This window comes from Dinoponera quadriceps, unplaced genomic scaffold, assembly GCF_001313825.1.
Source record: "Dinoponera quadriceps isolate SergipeBrazil2010 unplaced genomic scaffold, ASM131382v1 scaffold1565, whole genome shotgun sequence".
NCBI classification, from domain to species: Eukaryota; Metazoa; Arthropoda; class Insecta; order Hymenoptera; family Formicidae; genus Dinoponera; species Dinoponera quadriceps.
In genome coordinates this window covers 302,603-327,838 of record NW_014556124.1, presented here as the reverse complement: position 1 = coordinate 327,838, position 25,236 = coordinate 302,603, and the positions used below count along the sequence as shown (strand labels likewise).

At 45.1% G+C, this 25,236-nt stretch overlaps 1 protein-coding gene across 1 annotated transcript in view; it reads left to right on the top strand.

Annotated features, from left to right (window-relative positions):
- Positions 1-377: 377 nt before the first annotated feature.
- LOC106746866 (neuropeptide FF receptor 2-like) overlaps positions 378-25,236 on the top strand; it is a 51,588-nt gene continuing 26,729 nt past the window's right edge. Inside the window, exon 1 of the mRNA XM_014623980.1 lies at positions 378-1,136. Within this exon, the coding sequence (XP_014479466.1) occupies positions 566-1,136 (571 nt within the window). The 5' untranslated portion in view covers positions 378-565. The remainder of the gene's footprint in view (positions 1,137-25,236) is intronic.

The following is a 25,236-nucleotide window of genomic DNA, read 5'->3' as shown; positions in this document are numbered from 1 at the left end:
GTGCATGTGCCGTTGCTGGATGTAACGCTTGCGCAGTCGTCGAGCATCGCCAGACAGCTCGCCGCGACGGGTGCATCTCGCGGCAGTTCGCGATCGTCTTCTAAGGCAAGCTCATTAGTCGCTCCAGCATCCGGCCGCGACACACATATTTTCATACACGTTGTTTCTCCCATCGTACAACGATCTCTCTCCCCCGACGAGCCTCTCTCGATCCCCCTACTTGATCCGTCGTGTCCTCGGGGGTGGTTTTTCGGCACACGTGCGAATTCCGGACGCGTAAACACCGTGCGATCACACCGCGAGATCGATGTCGGCTTCGTTGCTGCTGTCATCCGGCGTTTTTCTTCGCGCAGGGGAGCCGCGTCCCACCGCCGCGAAACCCTTGACGATCGCGCGTCCGCGAAGTTAGCAAGTTTGCCAAGCAGTCTCTCTCTCGCTCGGCGGAAGTCGAAGAGATCTCGGCGAAGCGGGAAGATCGCGTAGGCGCGTTGGGGTCGACGACCACGATAAGCGGGCGGCGAGGAGGAGGCGACGACGACACGCTGCTACGTTAGCGTTTCGGCTAATGGTCGAAACGTCGATTCGTCACTTCACCACGCTCAAGTTACCGATGCTGCAGCCACCGTCTCCCCTCCTGGAGATGGCGTCCCTGCGTTTACCGGACTCGGACGAGTTCGACGTTGACACGCGCCGCAGGAGCAACAACGGCAACGTGCCGGCTACGACAACTGTGGCCGCGAGTGCGCCGCCGTCCGGTACCCTGCTGCAGATGAAGAACGACATCGGCGACTACCTCAACAATATCATCATTGAGGTGATCGCGACGAGTCCGCGAGCCGCGATGGAGGAGGGCCACGGGCTGTTCAACGCCAGCAAGACTACGAATCTGTCGGCGATCGAGCAAGCGCCGGACCGGCTCTACCGGCACAGCATGGCCATGTCGGCGGTCTATTGCGTGGCCTACGTGGTCGTATTTGTCGTCGGTCTGATCGGCAACAGCTTCGTCATCGCCGTGGTGTACCGGTCACCCCGTATGCGGACCGTCACGAACTTCTTCATCGTCAATCTCGCGGTCGCCGACGTGCTCGTCATCGTTTTCTGCCTGCCGGCCACGTTGATGAGCAACATCTTCGTCCGTGAGTACCGCCTCCTTTCTGCCTGTATTTCCATATCTCATTGCGTTCGATCGAGTCTACGTCTCCCGTGGTAGATCGCATTTTCCGCGCGAAAAACTTTTCTCGTCGAAAGCGGCGCCCTGTTTAAAAAGGGGAGATTCTCAAGGGCGATCAAGCGGCCATAGGGATGATTCGGACCGATTCGCGGTACGTTGCGGGGTTTCCTTCCATTCCAACCCCCTTTTCCAGGTCGAGCGACGGGGGGCTGCTTCTGGGCCAGAGGGGAAGGTGGTGCATTCCCTTCGTATTACCGAATCGATCCCTTTGCGTCTCCCTCCGTCGCTGTTCGCACCCGAAGCAGCGCTCGGTCGCGCTCTATCCGATCCTCAGCGGAGTCGACAGCCGGATCGCGATTAACCCTTAAAATTTCCGATCTGTTCTGTGAGTCGCAACGCTGTATTTTTTCCTCTTGCCTCGGTGCTGTCATAACAATGCTTTTATCGTTGCCCGACTGCCACGGGAACAAACACTCTGTGTGTGTGTGTGTGTGTATGTCTGTGTTTCAATTATATTAATATAATATATTAATATAATCAACACAGTCAATTCAGAGATCACAATAATTAATTAATATAATTATTGTATTACAAATTTATTAATTTCACATAAAATTATTCAGATCTATTGTGCGAGCTTCTGACGAGTTTTATGGAAGCTTAGTTCGAAAAAACAACATGCGTGTAAATTTATAATTTCACCTCTTTCAAATCAACCGAGGATTACGACGCTCGGCGAATTAACGACGGATAGAGCTACGGAGGAACCTCGCGGGCGGATAGCATGCAAATTTAGACATTACGTCGAACAACGATAACTCATCGGACTCACGTCCGATCCGCAAGGCGGCGAGGCAAATAGCCGGCATACTTGCGACACCGATCGCAATTTGCGCAAACAAACGACGTATTTGCATTTCCACAGGCAGAATCACGCGGTCGGCACGACTCGCGCCGGAGAAAAAACACGCGCTTTACCGCTCTTTAGAAAATCAGCGAGACGTAACTGGCGTAAGAGTTCGCAAAATGCAACCGCGTATATACGTATGTACGCGCACTTACCGCTTATTCGCTCACGAGACTTTCCAATTAACCCGCGAATAATCGCGTTGTGAGTACTCGCGCTCATGTGAAAACTCGTTTTCCGCGCGCGCTCCGATGTAGAATTCGGCGTCGATAAAAAGTTCAATACGCTGATTTTCCATAATAATGCAATGAATATCGGATAATAAAGCCTATCGATAATAATAATAATACTCGACGATCATGGATTATTAACTGCGTAATAATATTCGCGTTAATTTTATTTCACATCGATGATATTCACACACATATTCATGCGCAAGTTTTATAATCCGCAATCTTAGAAGAATGCAGAACGATGGTTCGAGACTCGTGATGGATTCTTCTAATATTAATTCCTCAACTCACGACGGATACAATTCTTTTTAAAATTTAATACGGCGTATAATATAGGAAACGTTTAAAGGTTTACGAATGTGTATATATTCGAGTGTATATACTCGAAATTTTGACCCTACATTAAACCTTTCATTCTACAACGTAGTATATATAGGAAGAACTAAGATAACAAAATAGATTTATAATTTCAATCCTAATAAAATAATTTACCCCTACTTTGACCCTAATGATGTCTTCAATTTCCCTTTTCACTGTTTTAGCGTGAAAATAGGTTGTTCAAGGTAGCATTAAAATTAAATCTGTAGAAATAAAAGTTCTAGAGAGAAGTTAATAGTTGTCACTAGCAGTCCAAACAGGCTTTTATTAGTCTATAGACCATCTAAGTAGGTACAAATTATCTTATAGACCGTGAAAAGAGTATTAAAATTTCGATTCGGATATATATACTGAAAACAAATGTTGCATTCAAGTAAATATTTGCTAAGGGGTATCGAAGTAATTCTTTTATTTGGATTAAATAAATATTATTTAAATGCAGCACACTTGAAAAAAAAATGCATTCAAATAATATTTATTTAGTCCAAATAAAATAACTACACCAATACTCCTGAATAAATATTTACTTGAATATAGTATTTTTTTCATTGTATAAATATGTATAAATATACATGCATCATAAATGTAATGTTGATTCCTCAGGTATTTTTTAACGTATGAAATTCTCACCCTGAACATTGCCGCGAATTATAAATCGTCTGAAATAGATTTTGGCGATTATAACTCGAGGAGAATTTCGTACGTTAATTAATCACACCTTATCAAGTAACACTCACTAATTCCGCTAATAATTCTGTAGTTCCATGCACGACCCATATGTTTCATGGAAATGATGAATTTCAAGTAGATTGGGACAAGTAGCTGTTGCTATTCATAGTTCGCGCACGAGACCGCAGAGTTGTATATTTTCACGAGGAAAATTCACGACAAATTACATCGAAATGATCTTACGCCGATCACACGTACAATCCGCGCTGGAGCATCGCGTGTTGCATCGTTCTCGGTCTACCAGACCGTCGTCTTCTTTCGTATCCCGCTAATTTCTCTCGATATTTCTTCGACCTTGCGCATCGAAATTCCCGGCAAGTTCATCTCTCGCGCGGTATCGATTACCGCGTCTTGAGACTACAAGTGGCTCCGTTCCCTTTTACCTTCGGCGCGCATTTAAAACCGGAACTATTCGTCCCGGGTGCGATTTGCAATTTTAATTTATATGAACGCGTGCCACGCACGCGGCCAGTAGCCAACCAGACGTACGACAAACGCTTCCTCGCCCTCCTTACCGGAATTATTCGCGCACGCCTTCATATATTCCCGTCGAATTGGAGATTCGCGACGCTCACACGCGATCACCCTTCGCGACGCCAGTCGCGCGCGGTGCAGTGCATCCGCATAATTACGGTAGCGAGGCGCACGATTCCGGCGGCGCGATCGTAAACGCGCGAAGGGGGCGTAAAGGAGGCGCGTTTTTACGGGCCCGTTTCGTTTTCTCATCGACGGCGCTTTATCGACAGTTACCGGGAGCGTGCTATTAGTGTCCGTCGAGGATTTCTCGTCTATACCGAGCTGGAGCGCGCCGATTGATGCCGGGAATGTCCGGCTATCACGCCCGTTCGATTAATCCACGATCAAAGCCTTCGCCTCTTATCGCTATCGCTCGACGGGAGGCAACGACTCTTTCTCTCTCTTTGCCTGCTTTGATAGAGAATCGATTTTACGAAGGCCGCCGTCGCGAACTCTTCGTATACTTCTCGCAGGTGTTGATGCGTCCGACCCTGAAGACTCACACCAGGCGTCTTCGCTCACGCTAGACCGCTTCCGCAGCGTGGAAAAACAGCCTCGCAACTGTTGCGTAATCTTCTTTTGAGAGTCTCCTATCAGTCCATTAACTTTCGACGTATTGGCTAAGAACGATATTGCTTGCTAAAAATATTAAGCCAGACACCGCACTATAAATATACTTACTTGACTCTCGCACGGCTATTTAGACTCGTGTCGAAACGTAACTCTTTCGCATCCTCGGGACTAAGATTTTTTTTAGCGAAAGGGGCGGAGGGGGGAAGGTTCATTATTCCATTGCTCTCGTTTGCACAGCCATAATTGACGAGCGTGACCGAAGATGTTGATGAGGCCTCGGCATTGACATTCGTTAAACGCTCCCCTGTTTGTCGTTGAAAACTAGTGCGTCGATTTATTCGCCGACGACTCGTTACGCGGCATCACGTATGTCCTCGTCACGTGCACACGACCGGTACACTTGCGCGTCTCGCACAGCAGACGGGGATGACGACACGTCGCACCGGTTTCGTTTTCGTACGGAGAATCGTCAACGAATTTCACGCTATTGATCCCGGTATGACCTGCTATAGTCGCCACCACTCGTCGATTATTTATACGGCCAAATGTAGGATCTCCGGTTATGTCGAGGTGTATTCTGGTAATAGGTCGTTGTCGATAAAGCCAAGCTTGAGTAAAAGTCATTCATTCCTTCCACACGGGAGACTCACCCCGAGAAGTGATTTCACGTCTGGAAGAATCACATTTAATTCACGCTATTTCGGTTTTTATCGTGGAGATGCTTTACACAGACAGGGATGACAATAAAGTATTATATCACGTGCACTGACATAAATTTTCATCGGATAAACTGATTAAGTGATATATCAGATTGTTATTTTTTGTCCGATCAAGTGATGAATACCTTTATCCGATGAAATATTCGAGTTACCGATGTAGTTACTGATGAAACTTCATCGGATGAAGATGCGACGTGATCGGATGAAATGATAAGATGATCGGACACTGTACGTGGTCGGATATATCTGTTCGTTACTTTTTAATTGGATTATCCGATCAGATATGATCGAATATTTGCCTTGGTGTAGCAGATGTAATAATACAAGACTTTCTCACTAATATATTGAGTGACAAGATGATACTTGAAAAATGTACATAGAAAAAAAGTGCTAAATTCAAGTAAATAATTACTTCAATATTCCTTAGAAAATTTTTACTTGGGTCAAATATTGGAGTAATTATTTATTTAAATTTGACACTTTTTTCTGTGTGGACACGTTGAAGCTGACGGAAGTGTAATTCTCTCCCCGTCCGAGTTCGCGAACGAAAATCTGAAATTTACTCGCAGACCCCGAGTGTTAAGAACCACCGTTCTCCAGGAGTACGTCTAATAAGTGTCGAGAATTTGCGATGCCCGCTCTACATCGAGTTGCGGAGCGCCCGCACGCACGTATTAGGCGCACATACACACACGCAAGTGTCCGCAGCAGGGCGAGAGAACCGCTCCTCGTTCGCTTTGAGATGGAAATTGGGGGCGATCTCGGGATTCTGAACTAACGACATGGTAAATCGAATTACTCGCGTTCAAAGTCGATCATCGGGCCGCGCGTGCTCGCCCGCGACGTAAATAAAGTCACTCCGGCTGAATTCCGTAAATTGATACTGATGAATAATAAGTTTGCTCGATTGAAAAAGCGACGTTAACACCTCGTACTAAACGCGGCTCGGTTTGACGACTCCTATGATCAGCTGATGTTATTTAGGTAAATTATATTCTCAAGAAGATCTCTCGGCAGAAATATTTTATATTTCTATTTATGATGAAAAATTTCTTCCATCTAATACGATAATTTAATAACAAGAGCAATGTGCATAAACGCATGCGGCACGAGATGCCGAGAAAAATGGCGTTTGTTTCATCTTCGTACGTCAACTTTGCGTTGAGATACGGCCGTTTAAAGTTTTGAATTTATGCCGCCGATCAGTGAAGGTGCGCTTAACACATTGTAGCAGGCCGGTGCCAGAGACTTCGGGGCGGCGCGCCCTATTCAAAGGAGCGGCGAGCAACATTGTCGGCGGCCTTAGTCCCCGTCAAACGATTTCTTCGCTCGTCGGTATCTCCTGATAGAAAGGTCGTAGCGACAAATTGCGTGGGAAAGAATATATTGCCCCGCTTCTGACGATTAAGTGATCGCTTCTATGTATCGTCGAATTAATTTTGCGGTATAAAAATCCACCGCAATTTCCTCTCGAAAGCTGAAGATAACCCTACGATTAAAAACACGATTTCTCGCTTGTTTTTCGCTGTTTCTTGAACGAGCCGGGAAGAAATGAGATGAACAGATCAGCCAAGCATAGTCTCTGTTGCAACGTCTAATTATTCGTTACGCATAATTAAGCAAATTTCTTAAATCAACTTCGTTCACTAGCGTCACCTTTTAGCTAAAGAAACGTCAACATCAACTTGCTCTCAAATTTTATCGCGAATAAAAAGCTTATTTTATATTATTGCAATAAAATAAATGTTCAATCCGTGAAGAGGATAAAAAGGGGATCAAATAAGACGGTTATAGCATTTTTAAACAAGGCAATGTGTGAATTTTTATATGCGCTTAAATTTTTTATTATTACGCACTCTTCTATTACTTGAAATGCTTCTAATGATAAGATGTAACGTCGAAAGTTCAATGCGAAGAGTGCTAATATCAAACGACCTCGTTCAGCAAGTTATTGCGGAGCTCTCTAGATCATCTTCCAAGAACTTTGACCGGCCTATTGCCGTATTCTAGCGCAGAAAGAAGTACGATCGACCAGCGCTCGGTGTCATCGCGAAGGCGGTTTTCATCCTCGTGCCGCCGGCTTCGCGGAAGTCCTTGGAAGGGTCTTGACATAAGTAAATCGGCCGTCTTAACATTAATTCTGTAACGAGGAGGAGGGGGGTGCCATTAATTGGGGCTTCAGGTCACGGCGAGAAAAGACAAGAAGGAAAAGAAAGATGAATCCGCGGTGGTTTTAACAACGCGCTCACGAAAGGTTGTTTCCCCGCGCGAAATGCTTTCTCTTTCTCTTCGACTCCCCTTCTCGTCGCGAAGTGCCGGGTTACAAATTGTTCCGATAGAGCGACGATGCAGAGGTGTGCGCTTGTCGTTAATCAAAGCCTGCCCTCTCGCGCCTACCTTGTCGCCGGCGAAACGTTCTTCGGCAGGGCGAACGCTGCAGCATGCGAGGAGATTTAAGGTCCTTCCTCGGCTCACCGATAAATCACGGGGCCATGGAAATGTCGCGCCGGCGTAAATTTCGTCCGGTTCGTCGTTCGTATCGCCGCGTTTACGGAGATGCGCCCGCTGTATTGCGATACAGCGTAGCGTTAGCCTGAGATCAATGGTTGGCTTTACCCTTTTAATATCCTAGCTATATTTATCCACGCGCACCTCCGCAGGATGTTGAAGATACTCTCTTGGAAACTTTCGGAAAATTTCACAACGGAATCTAATCCATCATATATATACTCATCATTATTTAATAACGATTTGTATTCCCAACCAACGAATGGAGCTTATCGATACTCTCCGCGAGTGTTCGGAAGAGATAAATATTTGCCGTCATCGTCGAAAGTTATTTATGATTCGATTTAATATATATCTTGCGAGAGTTTTCCCTTCACTTCGACAAAATGAAGACGAGAGAGTGTTTTTTTAATTCTGAAATCAATGCTCCTTTAATGCTGCGCGGCGGTGGCGCATTTTCTGTATGTTAAAAAATATCACTTTCTCGCGGAGAAAATGTAATCAAATTAAGTAGAATTTTATAATGCTAGACCATATCGACATTATGATATTACTGAAATTATTATTAGTGTTTTGTAATCTTTAGTAATGTATTTCATGTGTGTACACATTACTAAAGATTGCAACGCACATAATAATTTCAGTCATGCCGATGTGCTCCAACATTATAAAATTTGGTGGTAATTCTTACTACAATATTTTCTTCGTGTATAAAGAAAAAAGTGTTGGATTCAAATAAATAATTACTCCAATATTTCTATTTGGAACAAGCAATATTTACTCGACCCAAGTGAAATATTTACACGACTCAAGTAAAAATTTGCCTAGGCGTTTTGGATTAATCCTTTTTTCCGTGTATTATCTTCGGTGATGTGTCGCAGCAGGGACACAGTAGGAACGTCCCGGGACTTTTATTGATGTACGCGACGAATGTTTCGTATCTCTGTCATTAATGACGCGTCCTTCGCGCACTTAATATGCACGCCGTTGACGATCGGCACATCTGTTCGCGAGCCGCTTCCGATCGGAGTTTCTGCTCGCGTAATTGCAGCCGCGGGATGCAGTCGCCTGGTCTCATCGCGGCCGGCGAAATTAAAGTTTTCGAATTAGCTTCCAATTGGCGTTTTCATTTATCTACACGACGGTGTCGTTAGCAGGCAGAAGCCGGCAGACTGCGCGGAAACGGGCGCAGCCTTATCGTGCATTGCTATTTGACACGACTACTAAACTCCCTATTCTCCGTATCAGGAGTATCACAAAGCGTCGCGTCGCATCCAGCTCGGCCGCAAAGGGTTGAGGCATCTCCTGAATGTTGTCCGAGCGAGGCGTTCTACGTAGCCACTACATGTGATACTAAAGCACATGCACACACGTGTGTATATACTTGCACATCGAGACGTGGAGCAAGCGGGTGTATCGAGTACGCGCTGGCTGGCGCAGGGTGAACGCCCTGAAGTGACCGCCTCCCGCACCCTCCACTTGCACCACAGGGTTGAGCGGGTCTCTCTCTCTCTCTCTCACCCTGTCTGTCGGAAACTGGAGCTCGATGGCACTCCGCACACCGGCTTCCGGTTCGATCCTTCCTTTCATTCCCGACCCTCTCTAGACACTTTCCCGTGCTGCACCTATTAGCGACTTTAACTTACCGTTCATCAACTCCGGTTAGGTGAATTTCGCGAAAGCACGAGTCATTCTGTTGCCCTTCGCGCTCGGCTTTAAACTCTTTTTTGCCAAGAGTGAAACGTTAACGCAAATTATCTAGTCGTATAAGTACGAAGAGTGAAATTATTTTATAATTTTATTATTATGTAATTTTTATTTACACAGCGAAAATACAGCGTATATATTATAGGTCGCGCATGTGCTTTTATATTATTAATATTTTACGCTGACAAAGAGGCATTCGTGAACCGAAACGCGTCCGCCATAAATGAAAAGCCTCTTGACGTTAAAAACGACAAAATCTCGCCAACAATTTTCCGGCCCCGTCAATCCAATTATAGATTTACGAGGGAAAATGAGGTTACTTCAATTATAGATTCGCAAGGGAAAACGAGGTTACTTCAATTATAGATTTGCCAAGAAAAGAAAACAGATAACAGATAAGCTTATTCGATTTTTTGACACACACATTTCGACACTGTGTAGTTTAATTAAAGGAACAAGAAGAAAAAAGAAGAAAAAAAGTTCCGCGATGCCACGTTCGTCCGTTCGCTGCATCTATTAGTAACTTTTACTTTTCGTTATCTCCAGTTAACAGAAGTTCGCAAGCGGCATCTCTTCGCTTCGCGAACATCCTCGCGTCCGATCTCGGGATTATTGTTCCCAAATGTTGAATGTTTCAGAAGTTGCCTAATTATATAAACACGAAAAATGGAGTCACCCCAATTATGAGTTTTAAGGAGAAACGAAGTTACTTCAATTATGGATTTGCAAGAGAAAATGAGATTAATTATACATCTTCAATTATACGTTATACATCTTCAATAGAAAGAACCATGATACATAACCGGTTGCTCAATTCTAAAAGCGTAAAAAGATAAGATTATTTAAATAAAGAATTAACAAGAGAAGCAAATGTTTTAAACGATCGAATGTTCTCCATTCATTTCGGAGATATACACATACGAAATCTTTTTTTATTTTCGTTTCAGAGAATCAAATTTTGGTTCTTACAAACAAAACATTTGTTTACTCATATTCAAACAAGTATTTTGTTTGAATCAACTAAATGGGTCTGTACATTCCCAAAAACCAAGAATTCTATGTCTCGAAATATTTGCAACAGCTGTTGTCGAGTGGACGCTTCCTTCATCCGGCAAAAGTCCACGTACCGTCCCGGATGTCTAATTACTCGTGCATTTATCTTATTGATAATCCGAGCGACGACGCCGGGTTGCTGCAGCGTCGTTATCGATTTACGATTAGATGCAGTTTAGAAAGTTTTTTGATCGTCGGCCAACTTCGCCCACTTGTTTAATAGCCGTTTGCCCGTTGTTTGTAAGTCTTGTTGCTTGTCGCAGTTGTCTAATATGATGTAATTGATAGTTACACCTGTATGTGTGTGTGTGTGTGTGTCTATAATACAAAAAGTTTTGTCATACATATAGGTATTATGTCATATCGAGTGCTTGCACCCGCGTCTGCAGTGAACAGAATAAAATTAACTTCGCATAAGTCGTCAAGAATTCGAGATATGCGTCGAACTTGAAGTCAGGTAGAGACGAGGAAAAATGTGTTATATGGTAATATCTTATCGCGAAAATCGTTGCTGACATACTTGTGCATCTGCTTTCGAAATGAATTATAATTAGCTCCTTCTGAGAATAATGTCGCCAATAACACGAGGTTAGAGGTAGATCACAAGAAGATAAAATTATATCGGGATAAAAGGAAGATATATATTTTTTTGCCATTCACATGAAAGACTTTATATCGTCATATTTATTATCGGCGAATCTGCTCTCTAAACGAATTATAAAATTAGTTAAAATTAGCTTCCAGAATAAGGTTGGCTGTTAAAAGTAAAATTGTCGATAAGTCGAGATCTATATAGAAATTAGGTTGAGCTAAAAGGAAGATACATGTTGTAAAGAAACGTTAACGACTCGTTTGCTTTTTAAGCTGACTAAAATTAACTCTCCATACAAATAACACCGCCGATAAATCAAGTTTCGCGCGAAACGAAAGACGGAAATTAGGTTGAGCTCGAGAGAAACTCTTCGCCGTATAACAATGTTCCTGTCATCAGCCCGCTTCCGTTTTCTAAATATCTTAAATTAAAATCACATGACAAATCAAAATTATTATTATTCTTTATCGAATCTACTTGTCGGCCAGGGGAACAGAAATTAGCTTCGTAGCCGGGAAGCTGTCGATAAATCGATGTTTGCGCGGAATGAAAAATTGAGATGAGACCAAAAAGCAGTCGTTTGCCGCGTAGAGAATTCTCGTCACCGACTTTTCCGTTCGTCGAGCGAGCGCCGTCATTAGTCGATAATGAGGATATCACGAGATCGCGCAAAACAATGTTACTTCATGCGACGTTTACACACATTCGGTTAACGGGAGAATACAGCTGTCTTATATCGGTGACGTAACCGGAAGGCAAAGGTTGATTTATATACTGTGCTCTGTATTTTTTTTCCTCTCACGTAAGAGAGCCTGGTTGCGACCTTGGCGGGATTTCCGGCCGAATGAATGCCGCGGCAGCGGTAAGAAGCGAGAGGCAACGTCACCGCGATGTTTCCTCAGCTGGGACACGCGAAGACCTGACGTGGTGTACACAACTGGCACCCTCCGACTCGTAATCGAACGCGAATGTCGCCATCGGGACGCGGCGTAATTACGAACGCGCTATTAAGCGGACAATGCGCGCGCGACGTCGCTTTATCGTGGAACATCTGAGACGCCAATACGGCGCGTCTTCCGACACGCGTTCTCCGTAGAGTAGAATAAGAAAAGCATCGCGGTTGAACCTTTTCGAATCCCCTTCGCCAAATCTCTCGAGAGTAACGAGAGACTGACGCTTGATTCTTGTTAAATAATAAAAAATGAACGCGCAACAAATGAGAGCGTTCGACGAAATTTTCCCTCGGACGTGAAAGAATCGAGTCCAAATACGATGGAGGAAATCCGACTTTAAGATCGAGAGCGAAGAAGCTCCGAGAGAGACCTTGTATATGTCATTCTGGGCCGCTTCGTATACGTCGAGTTACATAAATTGAGTCGATAATCTCGTGTGTACATAATAGTGCGAAATGAACTACGATGACCTCGTCCATACACGTGTGTGTATATATAACTCGCGGATTTGCCTATATCCGTCATGTATGTGGAAGCTCGTAGAGTTCGGGCGTCAATGTTTAAAAATTGGAGAGGAACCGCTGACCTTGGCACAGTACGTGCCAAAATCGTACGCGAAGATACGTCGGGACGTCGAGAGTGAGTTTAAAAATCTCACTCGGGTTCTGGAACGCGCTCGTCTGTTAATCTTCTATCGCTACTTCCATTCTCTGCTGTATAAATTATAGTCGCTTATGAATTGCACGCTCGCTACTTCCGGCTTGGGAATTTCAAGAGAAAGCAGAGAGAGAGAGAGAGAGAACTTGTGCCCGACGTTGCGTCCATTTATTTATTTTCGATCCGGGAAAAATAAACCGGAGAAAAGTCGAAAGGAGAGACTCAACGAGCACCTCGAAGGCGGTAACCAAGAAATGCTCCATTCTCTTAACGATCGTATGATAAACCGTCGTGAAGGATTCCCTTCCGGAACGTTAGCGCAGCCGGCTGTCGATTCTTCAGTGTGTGCACCTTGAATTACGACCGCCACGGTCGCCTTTCGAAATCATCTTGCACGCGCACGCGTCCGCTTCGTAGAATTTCAAGAGTGCAGCGCACAACCGGTAACCTGACCTAAACCGAGATCTATATAATCTGTATTCGTGTCAAGGCGAAAGGGGCCAACACTCTCGCCTGGCCTACATCGGCCGATCACACTCCAACCCTCGACTTCGACCCCGTTCGCGACCCGCCGCCGTCTCTCGCACGTATTCACATTCTCCACCTTGCCGGCCGCGATGCATCCAATGAATATCATTCCGAAATTTTGCGGAAAGACACAACTCGCCGACCCGCGATCGAAATTCTCCCCGCGTTATTCGTTAATTCGGAGGTAGCTCGAGCGATAGAATCGAAAATTGAATTCGGAGTTAACTTCGAGGGCCCCGGAATCGAGTTACTCATCCTTCGACACAACGGCGGATTCCCTTGAAGCGCCACGTCGACGCGGGACGGTGAGGAAATGCCACCCCGTTTGTTCGATACGTGACCCAAAAAATGTGACCGACCGCGTGCGGGTTGCGGAAAATGAGTCGTGTGTGAGCGATATCGTTAGTCGCACCACGATAAGGAAGCACTCGTGGCGCTTCGTTGCCGAAGGATTCGCGTGTCATTACGTTGTTGTTGTTGCGTGTCGCATGGAGGTGCGCGGATGTCTACGACGTGGTCGGTGTGTTGGCACCGTGTGTCTACAGGTGAACTAACTAGGTCGGTGTCCCAGTTGACGGGGGTTCGGATGGAGGGGGTTGGAGCGACCGCCGGGCTGGCGGTGAGTTTACCTGAGGACGTTTAGCCGCCGGCCTTTTTCCCCTCCCCGGAGCGAGAGATCCATTTTTAAGGAGGAGAAATCATATCGTGATATTAATTCCGACGAATGTCCTCGCTCTTCTCATTACATTCGGGAAGTTTCTGGGTTCCTTGAACCGTCAGTGGGAGGATGGGTCGCACGGGGAAGCCGATCGCCACGAATGAGACCGGTAGACAGAGACATGGCCCAGTTTGGATTCGGTCCGTCCAAGGTCGTGCCACGCGAAAAGATAATTACGTATTTAGGTCAGACGAGCAGATATCCGCGCAGTTTGGTCTTGATGCAGGCGGACGTAGCGTGGGCCTATTAATTTTTATTGCCTAATGTTCAACCTTCCCCGTCGACCACGTCGACGATAGATTCGCTGCGGGAAGTTCCCTCCACTAAGGAACACCGTAAGGAGAACCGCGAGAAAAGTACAAGCGATTTACATGTCCGGTCGCTTCGTCGCTCGGAGACAGCTGGTATATTACGTATCGCGCGGAGTACCGTAACAAATTTTTTACAGCGCGCGGGGGCTGTGAGAAGAGAGCGAAACCATAAAACCACAAAAGGCTAAGCGTTTCGCGCGACTTTAATAACTTCCAATCTTCGTTCAAAAGTTGCCTCATCGCGAGGGGGCGGGGCTTTATATACAACGATACGTTTCAAAATTACACTATTACGCCGGATCGGTCTTTGATGGCTCTTTCTCTCTCGGGCTTAAAAGTATCATTCGAACAGCTTGAACTGCCTGAATCGCAAAGTCAGGCAGCATACGGCGACGAAACCTCTTAAGTGGTTGTCGACCCTATCTAAGGTTATACTATCGGATACTAAGAAGTCACGTAACGTGGTAATCAGGATATTAACCAGGATTCGCTATAATGTTCTCATGCAACGTTACATGAACCCGATAATATAACTTTAGATGAACTCGAAAACTAATTAAGGTCAACCCGAGTTGGACCATAGGTCGATGGATATGAAAAACATGCATAAAAAAGGTTCCATCGATTAGGCCAAAATTGGCTCATACCCGTCGTCCTTTCTGGATGGGTTATTTCTCGTTTCCAACGTTCGAGCTACCCGAACAGAGTCGAATTTTCGCGCGTCGCGATTCGTTAGAATCTTTCGTCCTAGCCGAGATTTCGGCGGATTGCAATTTCGCCTCCGGCGTTTATTATTCCCCGGCGTCTTATCTCGGGCTACGACCGTAAACTTCGTGAAAGCGGCTCGCGCGTATCTCGCCGCGGTTTCACTCAGCGTTCTCTTCCTGGGGGATCCCGCCTGCGAGCACTAATTCACGTTTTCACGGACGTTTACAAGATCTAAAGGAGTACGTGGGTGCATCCACCCGGCCTGTCGAGCGCGACTTTTGCGACGATAGTCTCAGCAATATCGAAACAACGTCGCGCACGTTGTACTTCCGACCACAATTCGCGACGCTGACTTCGCGGCAACTATTATCCGAAAATTCGTCGAGAGAACGAGAGAGAGAGGGAGACGAACACGAGTCGAGAATTGCTTGCCAAGGACGAGTATAAATTTAAGCGATGTAAGCGCGCCGATGGCGACCGATAGACTGCACTTCTGCTAAGAACGTAACGGATGTGGTAACGTGTAACGTAATGCAAGTCTTCCGATTCGGCAGACACATACGTACGTAATTGAATATGCAACGTTTCACTTAAGAAGACGAAGCAAGCGCCTCGCGATGAAGAAGATATCAGTTGGTTGAAAAATTTGCGATTGAAATGCGCACATTGAGATTCGCGATTTCGCAACATTCAGTTCTACAACTTGCGGCAAGTAAAGAATTAATGGCGCCGATAAAACAAACGTTCATATATATTCTCGCTTATTCCGAGCATCTATGTCATTTCCAGGGACGCACGCGATAAATCCGCGCGGCCGTGTGTTGTCATTGAGATTACACCCGCATGTTATAATCACGACGGGCTGTTTCAGTTACATAATAGGCTGCTACATACGATCAAGGATAGAGGTCGGTGTCGGGGCTCGCTGTTGCCGTCGAACATAGGGCGATTGACATCTCTTCGGGATCAAATAGGCGAGATGGGAATTAATAATTTAATTAGATAATAATCAGAAGTTAACTAAATCGAGAATTAAACGAGTTAATTTTCATAATAAATGAATCTTCCAATTAATTAATCGCGATTAAAAGATCAATTTAACGGTGGTAGGAGTTACGCCGGCTCATTGGCTCGCTCTGTATTCACTCGTATGACTTCACAACGCATTTCCTCCGCGACTAATTACCGAGACGGGGTCTCGACACCGATATCGGCCGAGGTAAAATAAGAGAGATCGATGGCATTTCCACTTCGTTCGCGCGTCCCCCGGGACTTCTTTCCCTGACCTCCGACGGGCGCGTTTGAAGTCACTTCGCGCCTCGAAGAGGGTAGAGGCCAGTGGGACACACAGCCAGCGCACACCTGTACAGCGCCGGTATTCGGGTCATGCATCTCGGCCACTCGTACTAGGTCACTACCTCCCTCGTTCGTTCCATCGCGCGAAGTCCTCACTCGACGTGTACAGGGTGAATCGCTGCGAACCACCATCTAAAGTAAATCTCTATTCGTCGATTTTCAGCGGTAAAGGACGTATCGCGCCCGAATATAGACACCCGCGAATTTTCTTCTTTATGCGTGTATTTCGTATTTTGAGAATATCAAGGCGACCTTGAATATTTTTTTCAAACGGTACCTCTTTCTCTTCGCGAGCCATCGTGAAACGATTTTTTAGTATCGCAATTTGACCTACCGACCATCTTAAATTCTCGACGTGCGGGAGAAATTTAGTAAAAAGTAATAGCATTACTTGGCTTCCGGTGACGTTCGAAAGTGTTGCGATGTAAGTGCTCATCGATTCGGAGAAAGAGAGAGAGAGAGAGAGAGAAGCGCTTCTCGCGATTGAAAGAAGAAAAATCTGGACTAATAGGGCGTGGAGAAATTTAATCTGCAGCATTTTTCTTCGCGGGAAATCGATCGATTGAGAATTCTTCCAAATGGCACTCTCTCTTTGTCCAGCGTCTTGCTCTGTACATGCATATGTATGTACGTGCTTCTCGGCTGCACCCAGACACACCTGCAATTGCCGTCGACTGTAGGCCGCGGCTACGGTGGATGATGAGCGGGTAGGAATTGGTGACCCGGTGATAAAGCGGGGGAGTGGTGCGGTGTTGTAATCGGGGATGCGTGCACTCGGCGAAGGCCAAATCGCGGCCTCCGCGCAGCATATGCCAGATATCGATGCGAGCGAGAGGAATCTCCGCCCGTTTCTCGCTTCGGCGACGAGAAACATCTCGATTTCTTACCTCATACCAAGCTCGGACGCCTGATGAATATACTTCACGTCGGCATAGTCAAGATATTCTCGAAGAAGATGAAAGAATATTTCCGTCTTGACGAACGTAAGAGTTACTTTCTGAGGTCAAGCCGATTCGATCGAATATCCATGGATGACCGTAGATGAAGAAAAGTACACCGGGTTGCATAGATTCGAGTCCGCGTTTTACAGCCGCGCATACATCGCCGACGTACAATACACCGGCCTAGTTCACGTTTATTGAATATAAGAGACCCGTGTGCCGGCAGTGATTCGCCCCATCAATCACGCGTAAATAGTTTTTTCATTGGACATCGAGCGGACGCGTCGTCATCGTGGAAATATCGAGGAACGACGGCGACGGTGGGGGCGAAATTCGATTAACCCGGTGGAGCGATGCCATCCGCTTCCGGTGGATCCCAGTACCTGGATGGTACCGCGGGGGCGGAAGGGATCGCGTCGCGGCCGCCGCGCCAACGAGACCTTGAAGGTATTCGAAACCGGGGCAGTGTCCCGAGGAGAGGTCCCACGCAGTCGCAGAACGCNCTCCCGCCCGCCCTATGAATCTAGATCAGAGCCCGATGCTCGAATCTCCCGAGCCCTCGTTCGTTATTCATGCGTTTTTGTATAAATCCCTTCGGTCGGCGCGCCGTTATTAATACGGACCGATCGTCGTCTCCCATCAAACGGCGTCCTCATGCGATACTCCAAAACGGAAGAGCTCATTTCCATGCTGCCCGGATTATTTGCGTTTAAAGAGGCGGAGATTACACCTCGCGAAGACTCTTCGAGTTATCCCGAATATTATTTCGCGATGTGTCTCGAATGCGAGGGAAATTTACCTTCGGGCTGATCTTCCGCTTAATCGCAGTCCGTTATCGTTGGCTTCGTTTACGATTGATGTATTCTCGACCACGCTGAGACGATTCCTTCGACGAGCAGGAACGAAATCGCTGATGAAGGTGCTCGCGGGATATCATAATAGAATTCGCCAGCTGCATATAATGGGCGTCTGAATCGGACGATCTTAAAGTCGACGACGTCCACTCATCGAGGGAGCTTCGTCTTCTTCCACCTTCTCTCCGACTACTATATTCGCTTCTACTTCGAGCCGTGATTTTCTGTCTGCCGGAGGCTGCAAAATGCTCCGACGATTCAATATAAATCGGTGTAAGAAGAGTTAACTTCCTACGCGTTCTTCGGGCTCCGTTATTGCCGCGAAAATTGTCCCGCCGTAAAATAGCAGATTCTTGACCAATTTCGATTTTTTTTCAACGAATATTGATTGCGTCGGATGATGGATGCTACAAGTGCAGGCGACACGAAGCTATATTCCTCCATTACTCTCAAAGTATTGCCTTAATTTTAACAGTAGACTTTTCTCATAAAGAAGATATGTAACGTTGGAGATTGAAAAGTCGCGATAAATAACCATCTCCTCGATCGAAGGGAAATCGATTTTTCCTATTTACCCAAGAATCCGCGGTTAAATCTCGACGCGACCAGTGACGGGACACCCCGTATATCACGGACTTGAAGCGAGAAGAAGCGTAAATCCGCGCGATGTTTCATTAAGAGGAACTTTCATTAGAAGAAAGGTTACGGTACTTTTGGGAAGGGTAAAAGATATTAAGTCTCGGATTTATTTGCGGTTCATTTGCCTGTTGGCCGTAACTTTCGTCCGCGCTCTTCCTTTTTCTCTTTTTCTATATAACATTCCCGCTAATGAAATTTGGAAGGGAGGAGTCTGGCGAGCGAGCGCGGGCGTCATTTCCTCGATTTGCTCGCTACGACCTCGCGTTTGATCTTCGCGGCTTTCTCCACTTTTTCACCTATCGACGAACCCTTCTCAGACGGTAAAAAAAAGTTGACACGGCAATTATGAAAGGTCGAGGCACGTATACTAACGCAATAAAAGGCCGTTCAACTCTTTCTCTTCAATCTTTTCGCATCGATGGGAATCCCTTTCTTCTATTTTTAACGTGCGAACTGATCCTTTCGATGGTTTCACTCACGTCCGACAACGCTCGGTATTACAAAACTAATACTTCAAAGGTATATAAAAAGATCTTTTATTTATCTGTACTTTTTAAAAAATAATTCGTGAAAAATTCAGATTTTCCCTCGATATATAAGATTCAGATGTAAAAGGATTAAGAATGAAGGGTTATATAGAGCGAAGCAAAACTAGTTGCAGGACTTCTTCTTACGGAGCTTAAGCCGCATTCATTAAATGCAAAGCAGTGAAGCTTCTGAATACATGAGTAATAGTTTCCATTTTTCAGTTCTTACGTATACACTGAAATTTAGATCCCAGAGTTGAGAGAGTGAAAAAGAAAGAAAGAGAGGGAGTGAGAGGGACAGTTTGCCGGTTTACAGAATTACCCGCATTTTCAGCTTTTGATAGGCGCATTTGTAGCTGAAACAAGCTCATAAGAAATATCCGTTTTATCGTGTTCTTAACTCTCCGCTTAGTTTGCATACAGTGTATTTATTTCTTATTTATCGTCCAGATATCGTTACGGTGTCGTAATTTTTTTCCAACGAGATTTTCTTCTTAAATTCCGATTTATTACTAACTGTTCTTATCTCCTACAGTGAAAAACATTTTGTATTTGTATTGAAATCGGTCCTTGCTAAAATTTTTATGTCAAATTTTTAACATATCCGCGTGATAATTTAACATATTGTGTTTATGTTATCTCAACATTTTGTATTGTGTTGAGACCGTTTGGGACACGTGAAATGTGTTAAATTTAACATAACATTTTTTACTGCGTACTGCTTTACATTATTATATTAACGCTTAAATGCAATCTGTTGGCTCTTGCAGAATAGTTACATGTCACTTGTAAATGTTCCCAATTTAATATCTTACATTTCATAATTGCACGTTGCATTCTGGTCGCTCGTTGCAATTTTAGAAGACGCGGTATTTAAAACGACCACGGCAATTCGCTTCCGTCGCATTCGCAGACTCCACCTTTTTCCAGTTACATCAAACGAACGTTGAAAAATCCGTTTCACTCGTCCGCATTCAGGAGACGCAATATAAAAGGCATCAAGTGAAAACTGCATCTTATTGCAATTACAGCGTAACGATCGGGCCATGCCTCTCCTCGTGAATATATTCCGCTTTAATACGGAGATCTCCGAAAGGGGCGAACACTGCGATTTATCGGCAGTTAACGGGACATAGGGTCGCGGTAAAATTTTTTTTCGGTAACGTCGGCACATTAGAATACTCGTGCCTCGCGGCTCGTAAATGCGCGTTTCGCCTGACGCGCGTCCAACAAAATCTGAGAATTCAGCCGGCCACCGAGAGCGCGTAAACGAAGGGCAAAGCTCGGTTTCAAGCCAGGTGTTTCGCTCCGAATCCCGTAAATCATTAGATCCCAATAAATCCCCCGCGACATCTTCGTTAAAGGAAGAGAATCGACTGTGGGGTTGATCGGTTCGTCGTGAAGCTGCGATACGTTCTGCGAACGTTGACAAATCGCGAAGAAAGCACGGGAGGAAAACAGAGGGATAATAAAAATACATTCGTCGCAATGGAGCTGCTCGAGGCAACGTTCCCGCTTCACTGGCTCCGCGACCGGCAGTAGCTGGATTATCGTCGAAAACGATCGCGAGCTTTCGTCGCAGCACGCGAGGTCCACCTTCGGCGCGGGAAACAATTCCGCTTATTAGAACGCCGGGGTCAGGGGCTATCGAATCTGTTCTCATTATCTTATACTTCTGCAATTTCGATAATAAGCGTTCGAGTCTCTCTCTCTCTTTCTGCGCGCCGATGTTATCAGTCGCGGTATCTACACGAAAACGAGAAATCGCGTACAATAGACTGTACCGCACGTGCGTTGTTCCCTCCATCGATCCGACGAGTTCTCGCGGTCGTCGTCACGCAACGCACTGTGATTTACCCTTGTTTCCCTACGCGCCCTTCTTCCCCACTTTCCGGCAGAGCGTGCGGCCGACCTAATCCCCTTGAAATTCTTTAAGTCTCCGGCTCTCTTTCTCTCTTACACACACTCTCTCTTGGCGAAGTAATATTAAATTATGACGCCGGAAGTGAGAACGTCGAGTCTCTTCTGTCTTCTTGCATTACACGCCGTGATAAATGACTTTCTTTTGCGTGCCATCGCGAAGACGACTCGCGTTCATATTTGAAATGATGAGCGGCCCTCGTGAAGTCGAATCCAAATTTTCGTCAATATTTTCGGATCGTCGAGATCCGAAGAGATCGAACCGATATCGTTGGCTACGGGGTCACGGCTTTTCGATTGAAATTCCTTCCTTCTACTTGGCCGACGTTACGAAGATCGACTACCGTCGCAACCGATCGAGCCGTAGTAGAGGACACACAAGCGAGAATACGCCGGAAATTCCTCCCGAAAGCATGCATTTTGTTTTATAAGGAAGCAAGCACGGGGGAGATTGGCGAAATTAAAATGTTCATTCTTTCTCCCCCGGAGGTATATCCAAAGTTGAGAATCGTCGTCTCGTAAGTAAGTCCACTTCATCGGATATATTGCTTCAGAAGCTCGCAAAACAGGGTGATTGTAAGAGGGAGGTAATAAACATAAAATTTCACGCGCTGCTCTGAGAGAAGTGTTTGCTGTGACGCAGTTCACGAAAATTTACACGGAATCTTTCGCAAATCACCGTCGTAATTCCAATAATAGTTCTACGGAATAATGTGAGAAATCGTTCTTCTTCGTGGGCGGAAAGGTTCAGTCAGGGCTGAACGGTTATCAAGCAACTCGTCAATGTTTGACATATCCTCTGTGTACAGTTGGAAAAATGGTACACATCGGTACTTTTGGCACGATATGTCTAGTGTTATGTTTTATTGTTTCAAAAACTGGTGTGTGTTGCCAGAAAAAACTTGCCAGATCTCGATGAAAAGCGCTATGTACATATACCGGGCGCAGTATAGTTCACGATACAATCGAAAGGGAGGGGAGCGATTTCCGGTATACGGGGAAAAAATCTAGTTAAATTCACAATGAACGAACCAAACGCATTTCAGTTGAAGAAAACAGAATTTCTGGTTCTTATGAATGAAATTCGATCTTAAGAACCAGAAATTCCGTTCCCTTCAGTCAAAAAACGTTTGGTTTGTTCATTATTACTTTAATTTAATCAATCTTTTTCTCTGTGTAGAAATCAGTCGGAAATACCGAAGGAAGTCTGTCAATTCGAGGAAATTTAACCCTTTATATATATATATATATATATATATATTTATAGCGTCCGCATGATAATGAGCTTTTTTAATATTTGTGATGATATATTTTAATACTATTATCAAGAAAAAAATATTCTCGAGATAACCATTACTTTTAGAAGAAGAAACATAAGCCGAGTAATTACTTCGCAGTACAATAATATTTTATTATAATTCCCTTCTATGCGTAAATACATGGCGTATGCAATTGAGGAGCTGCTTTTCGGCGACGTGTATATTACGTCGTACGCAGCGAAAGGGTTAAGTGTGTCGGCGCATCGTCTTCTTCTCAGCCGAGTCGCATTCGAGACGAAACGCGCGGAATTAATAACAATTCCTTCGGGTCGAGCCATTATGCTTTCGATAATAATCTTTTTATGGCCGCGTGCGTGGAGTCTTTATAGAGCCCTGAAAGAGAGAAGAATCGCTCGACGACGAAGTGTTCGCGCGCGCTTTCGCGCCCGCGTCCTCGCGCAAATCTCGGCGCGGGACTTTTACAGGCAAACTGAAATGTCTCTCGCGAACGGTAAAATCCAAGACGTTATCCGCACTCGGTGCGCGAGGTCTTATTGCGATGCGCTTCCGCTGGATCCGACCGTGTATACTCGGCGACGACGCGACGCGAGCCGTCGCTGCCGCGAAAATTTCAATTCTCCCCATTCTCGTCTTTCCTTCCGGCTCGTACATCATAGAGTGTACAATAAGTTTTCCCCGCTTGCTCGAACATTCCTCTCGACGGGAAAAAGTATTCCTCGCCGTCGTGTCCGGATATTAGAAGAATCGCGTAACTTCGGAAGCGCACGACACCGTTCGGATTATGGCCGTTGCTTTAATCGTCTTACGCGACATTGGACTTAACGATATGCGAAACACAATAAATTCGAGGTTCGCGCTACAAGTTACTCCGCACGTGCTGCAAGATAGATGGGTTTTAAAGAGCAACACGAGTCTACGTGTTGTTCCGAGAGTGTTACAGGAAACTCCGAGACACACGCGCGCGCACACACACAGATCGCGGATCATAAATAAAGTAGAAATCAATAGTCTATAATAACAGGACCATCCATATATCCGTGTCCTGCAAGAAAAATGACCAATGTCCGTTTCTTCGATTTTCAGTTGCAGATTCATTGAAATTGAAGGGACTTCGCAAGAGAGTACCTTAAAATTCTGTCTGCGATCGCACTTTGTAAAAGAAAGATTTTTCAAATTTCACCAATTCTCTCAGAATTAACGGGAGTCGCGCGGAATTTGCGGCTTCAATTATCTATATTTATTGCCAACAATCGAAACGGGAGTAATCCTCTTACGGTCAATTCCTCTAATCTCGGTTACGCGTTGGCTCCGCTGTATGCAGCACCGAGAATACTGTAGCCGCACTTATAACAAAACTGTGTTAATGCGATAACTTTACTTCCGAGTGCGTTTTAGTCACTTCCGTTGTCATCGAATACCCACCAAGTGGTGCATTATTTTTCGTATCGATACGAATCGGTTCCCCTTCACATCCGTAAAGGCAGACAAACTTGCAGAGTCGCATAAGAAGACCTTTGGAGACTTAATGTAGAACTAAATTAAAGTAGGACTAAAATTTCGATTCGGGTTGTATCAGCCACATCGCTGTTCGTCTTATCTATTGACTCCCTATTTGTAATGGTTTCTATTATTTATTTTTAATTTTAATTTTTGTATTATATTATTTTTCCTATCCGTTTGTTCGGGACTGATAAAGTTATTATTATTATTATTTATAACAAACTAATCATTACACTTAACATATGAAGATCGCAGATCCCTTGGATCTTCTTTCTGGTCTCCTCTGAAATGTATTCCTCGCGGCTCAGGTCCACACTTCTCCTTCGTTTATTTGAGGAAATTGAAATCGATTTCCGTAAAATTCCGACGACGATAAACGCTCCATATATATAAGGAATGTATGTGAAAGGTTTGGACAAATTCCCAGGAATATGTGACACATACTCTACGAAACAAAGAGAACTCTTCGATACAGGGTGGGACGTGCAAAACGTTACAAGTTAAAATCGCCGAAAAACGATTGATTTCGAAGAGAGATATTTTCAGCAAAAGCTGCAGGAGTTACTCTGTGTGTCCATTTATTTTACTTATTTACGTTTTCCCTTTTTGAGTATCGGAGCTTACGCGATTTCGGTCAGGAATTATACATACAAATCCCGCGATGCGTGATATCCTGCGTGCGCGTGTGTCTCATATCGTGTCGCGCGAAGGGACAACATATCGGATCGTTTCGCGCGATGAAACGGAACGTGAAAGACAAATAGCCGGCATTGAGAGAACGACACCGCGGAAGCGAGACTGCGAAATTCGCACAATGGCTACGCGAACGTCCAATGCTGATTCATAGCTCGGCAAATTACACGGCGCTCTGTATTTTTCTCTTATTCTTCCCCGATAGGAAGGATTCCGATATGTCCGAGACAGTGTTGCGGCCCACGATATTGCCAACGCGTGTCCGAGCCTGTCCGACGCGCTCTCGTCTTCGGTGCTCTGTGGCAACATCACGGCCTCTACGATTACTTCTTCGTGCGGATTCGCGATCAACGAGGTATTTTTCGCGGACAGAGTTGGGCCAATTTTCTCTCAACAAGAAAACGATGTATTCGAGTTAGAAGAGACAAGTAGAGCTGGAAAACCCGTCTAGAAATAACGAACCCCTCTTTTATTTTAGTCGCACGTTGAAAGACATTTGCATTTTGATGAAGAATTTATTTCAGTTCCTATTTTGATAACAGTATACTCGAATAATAACCAACTC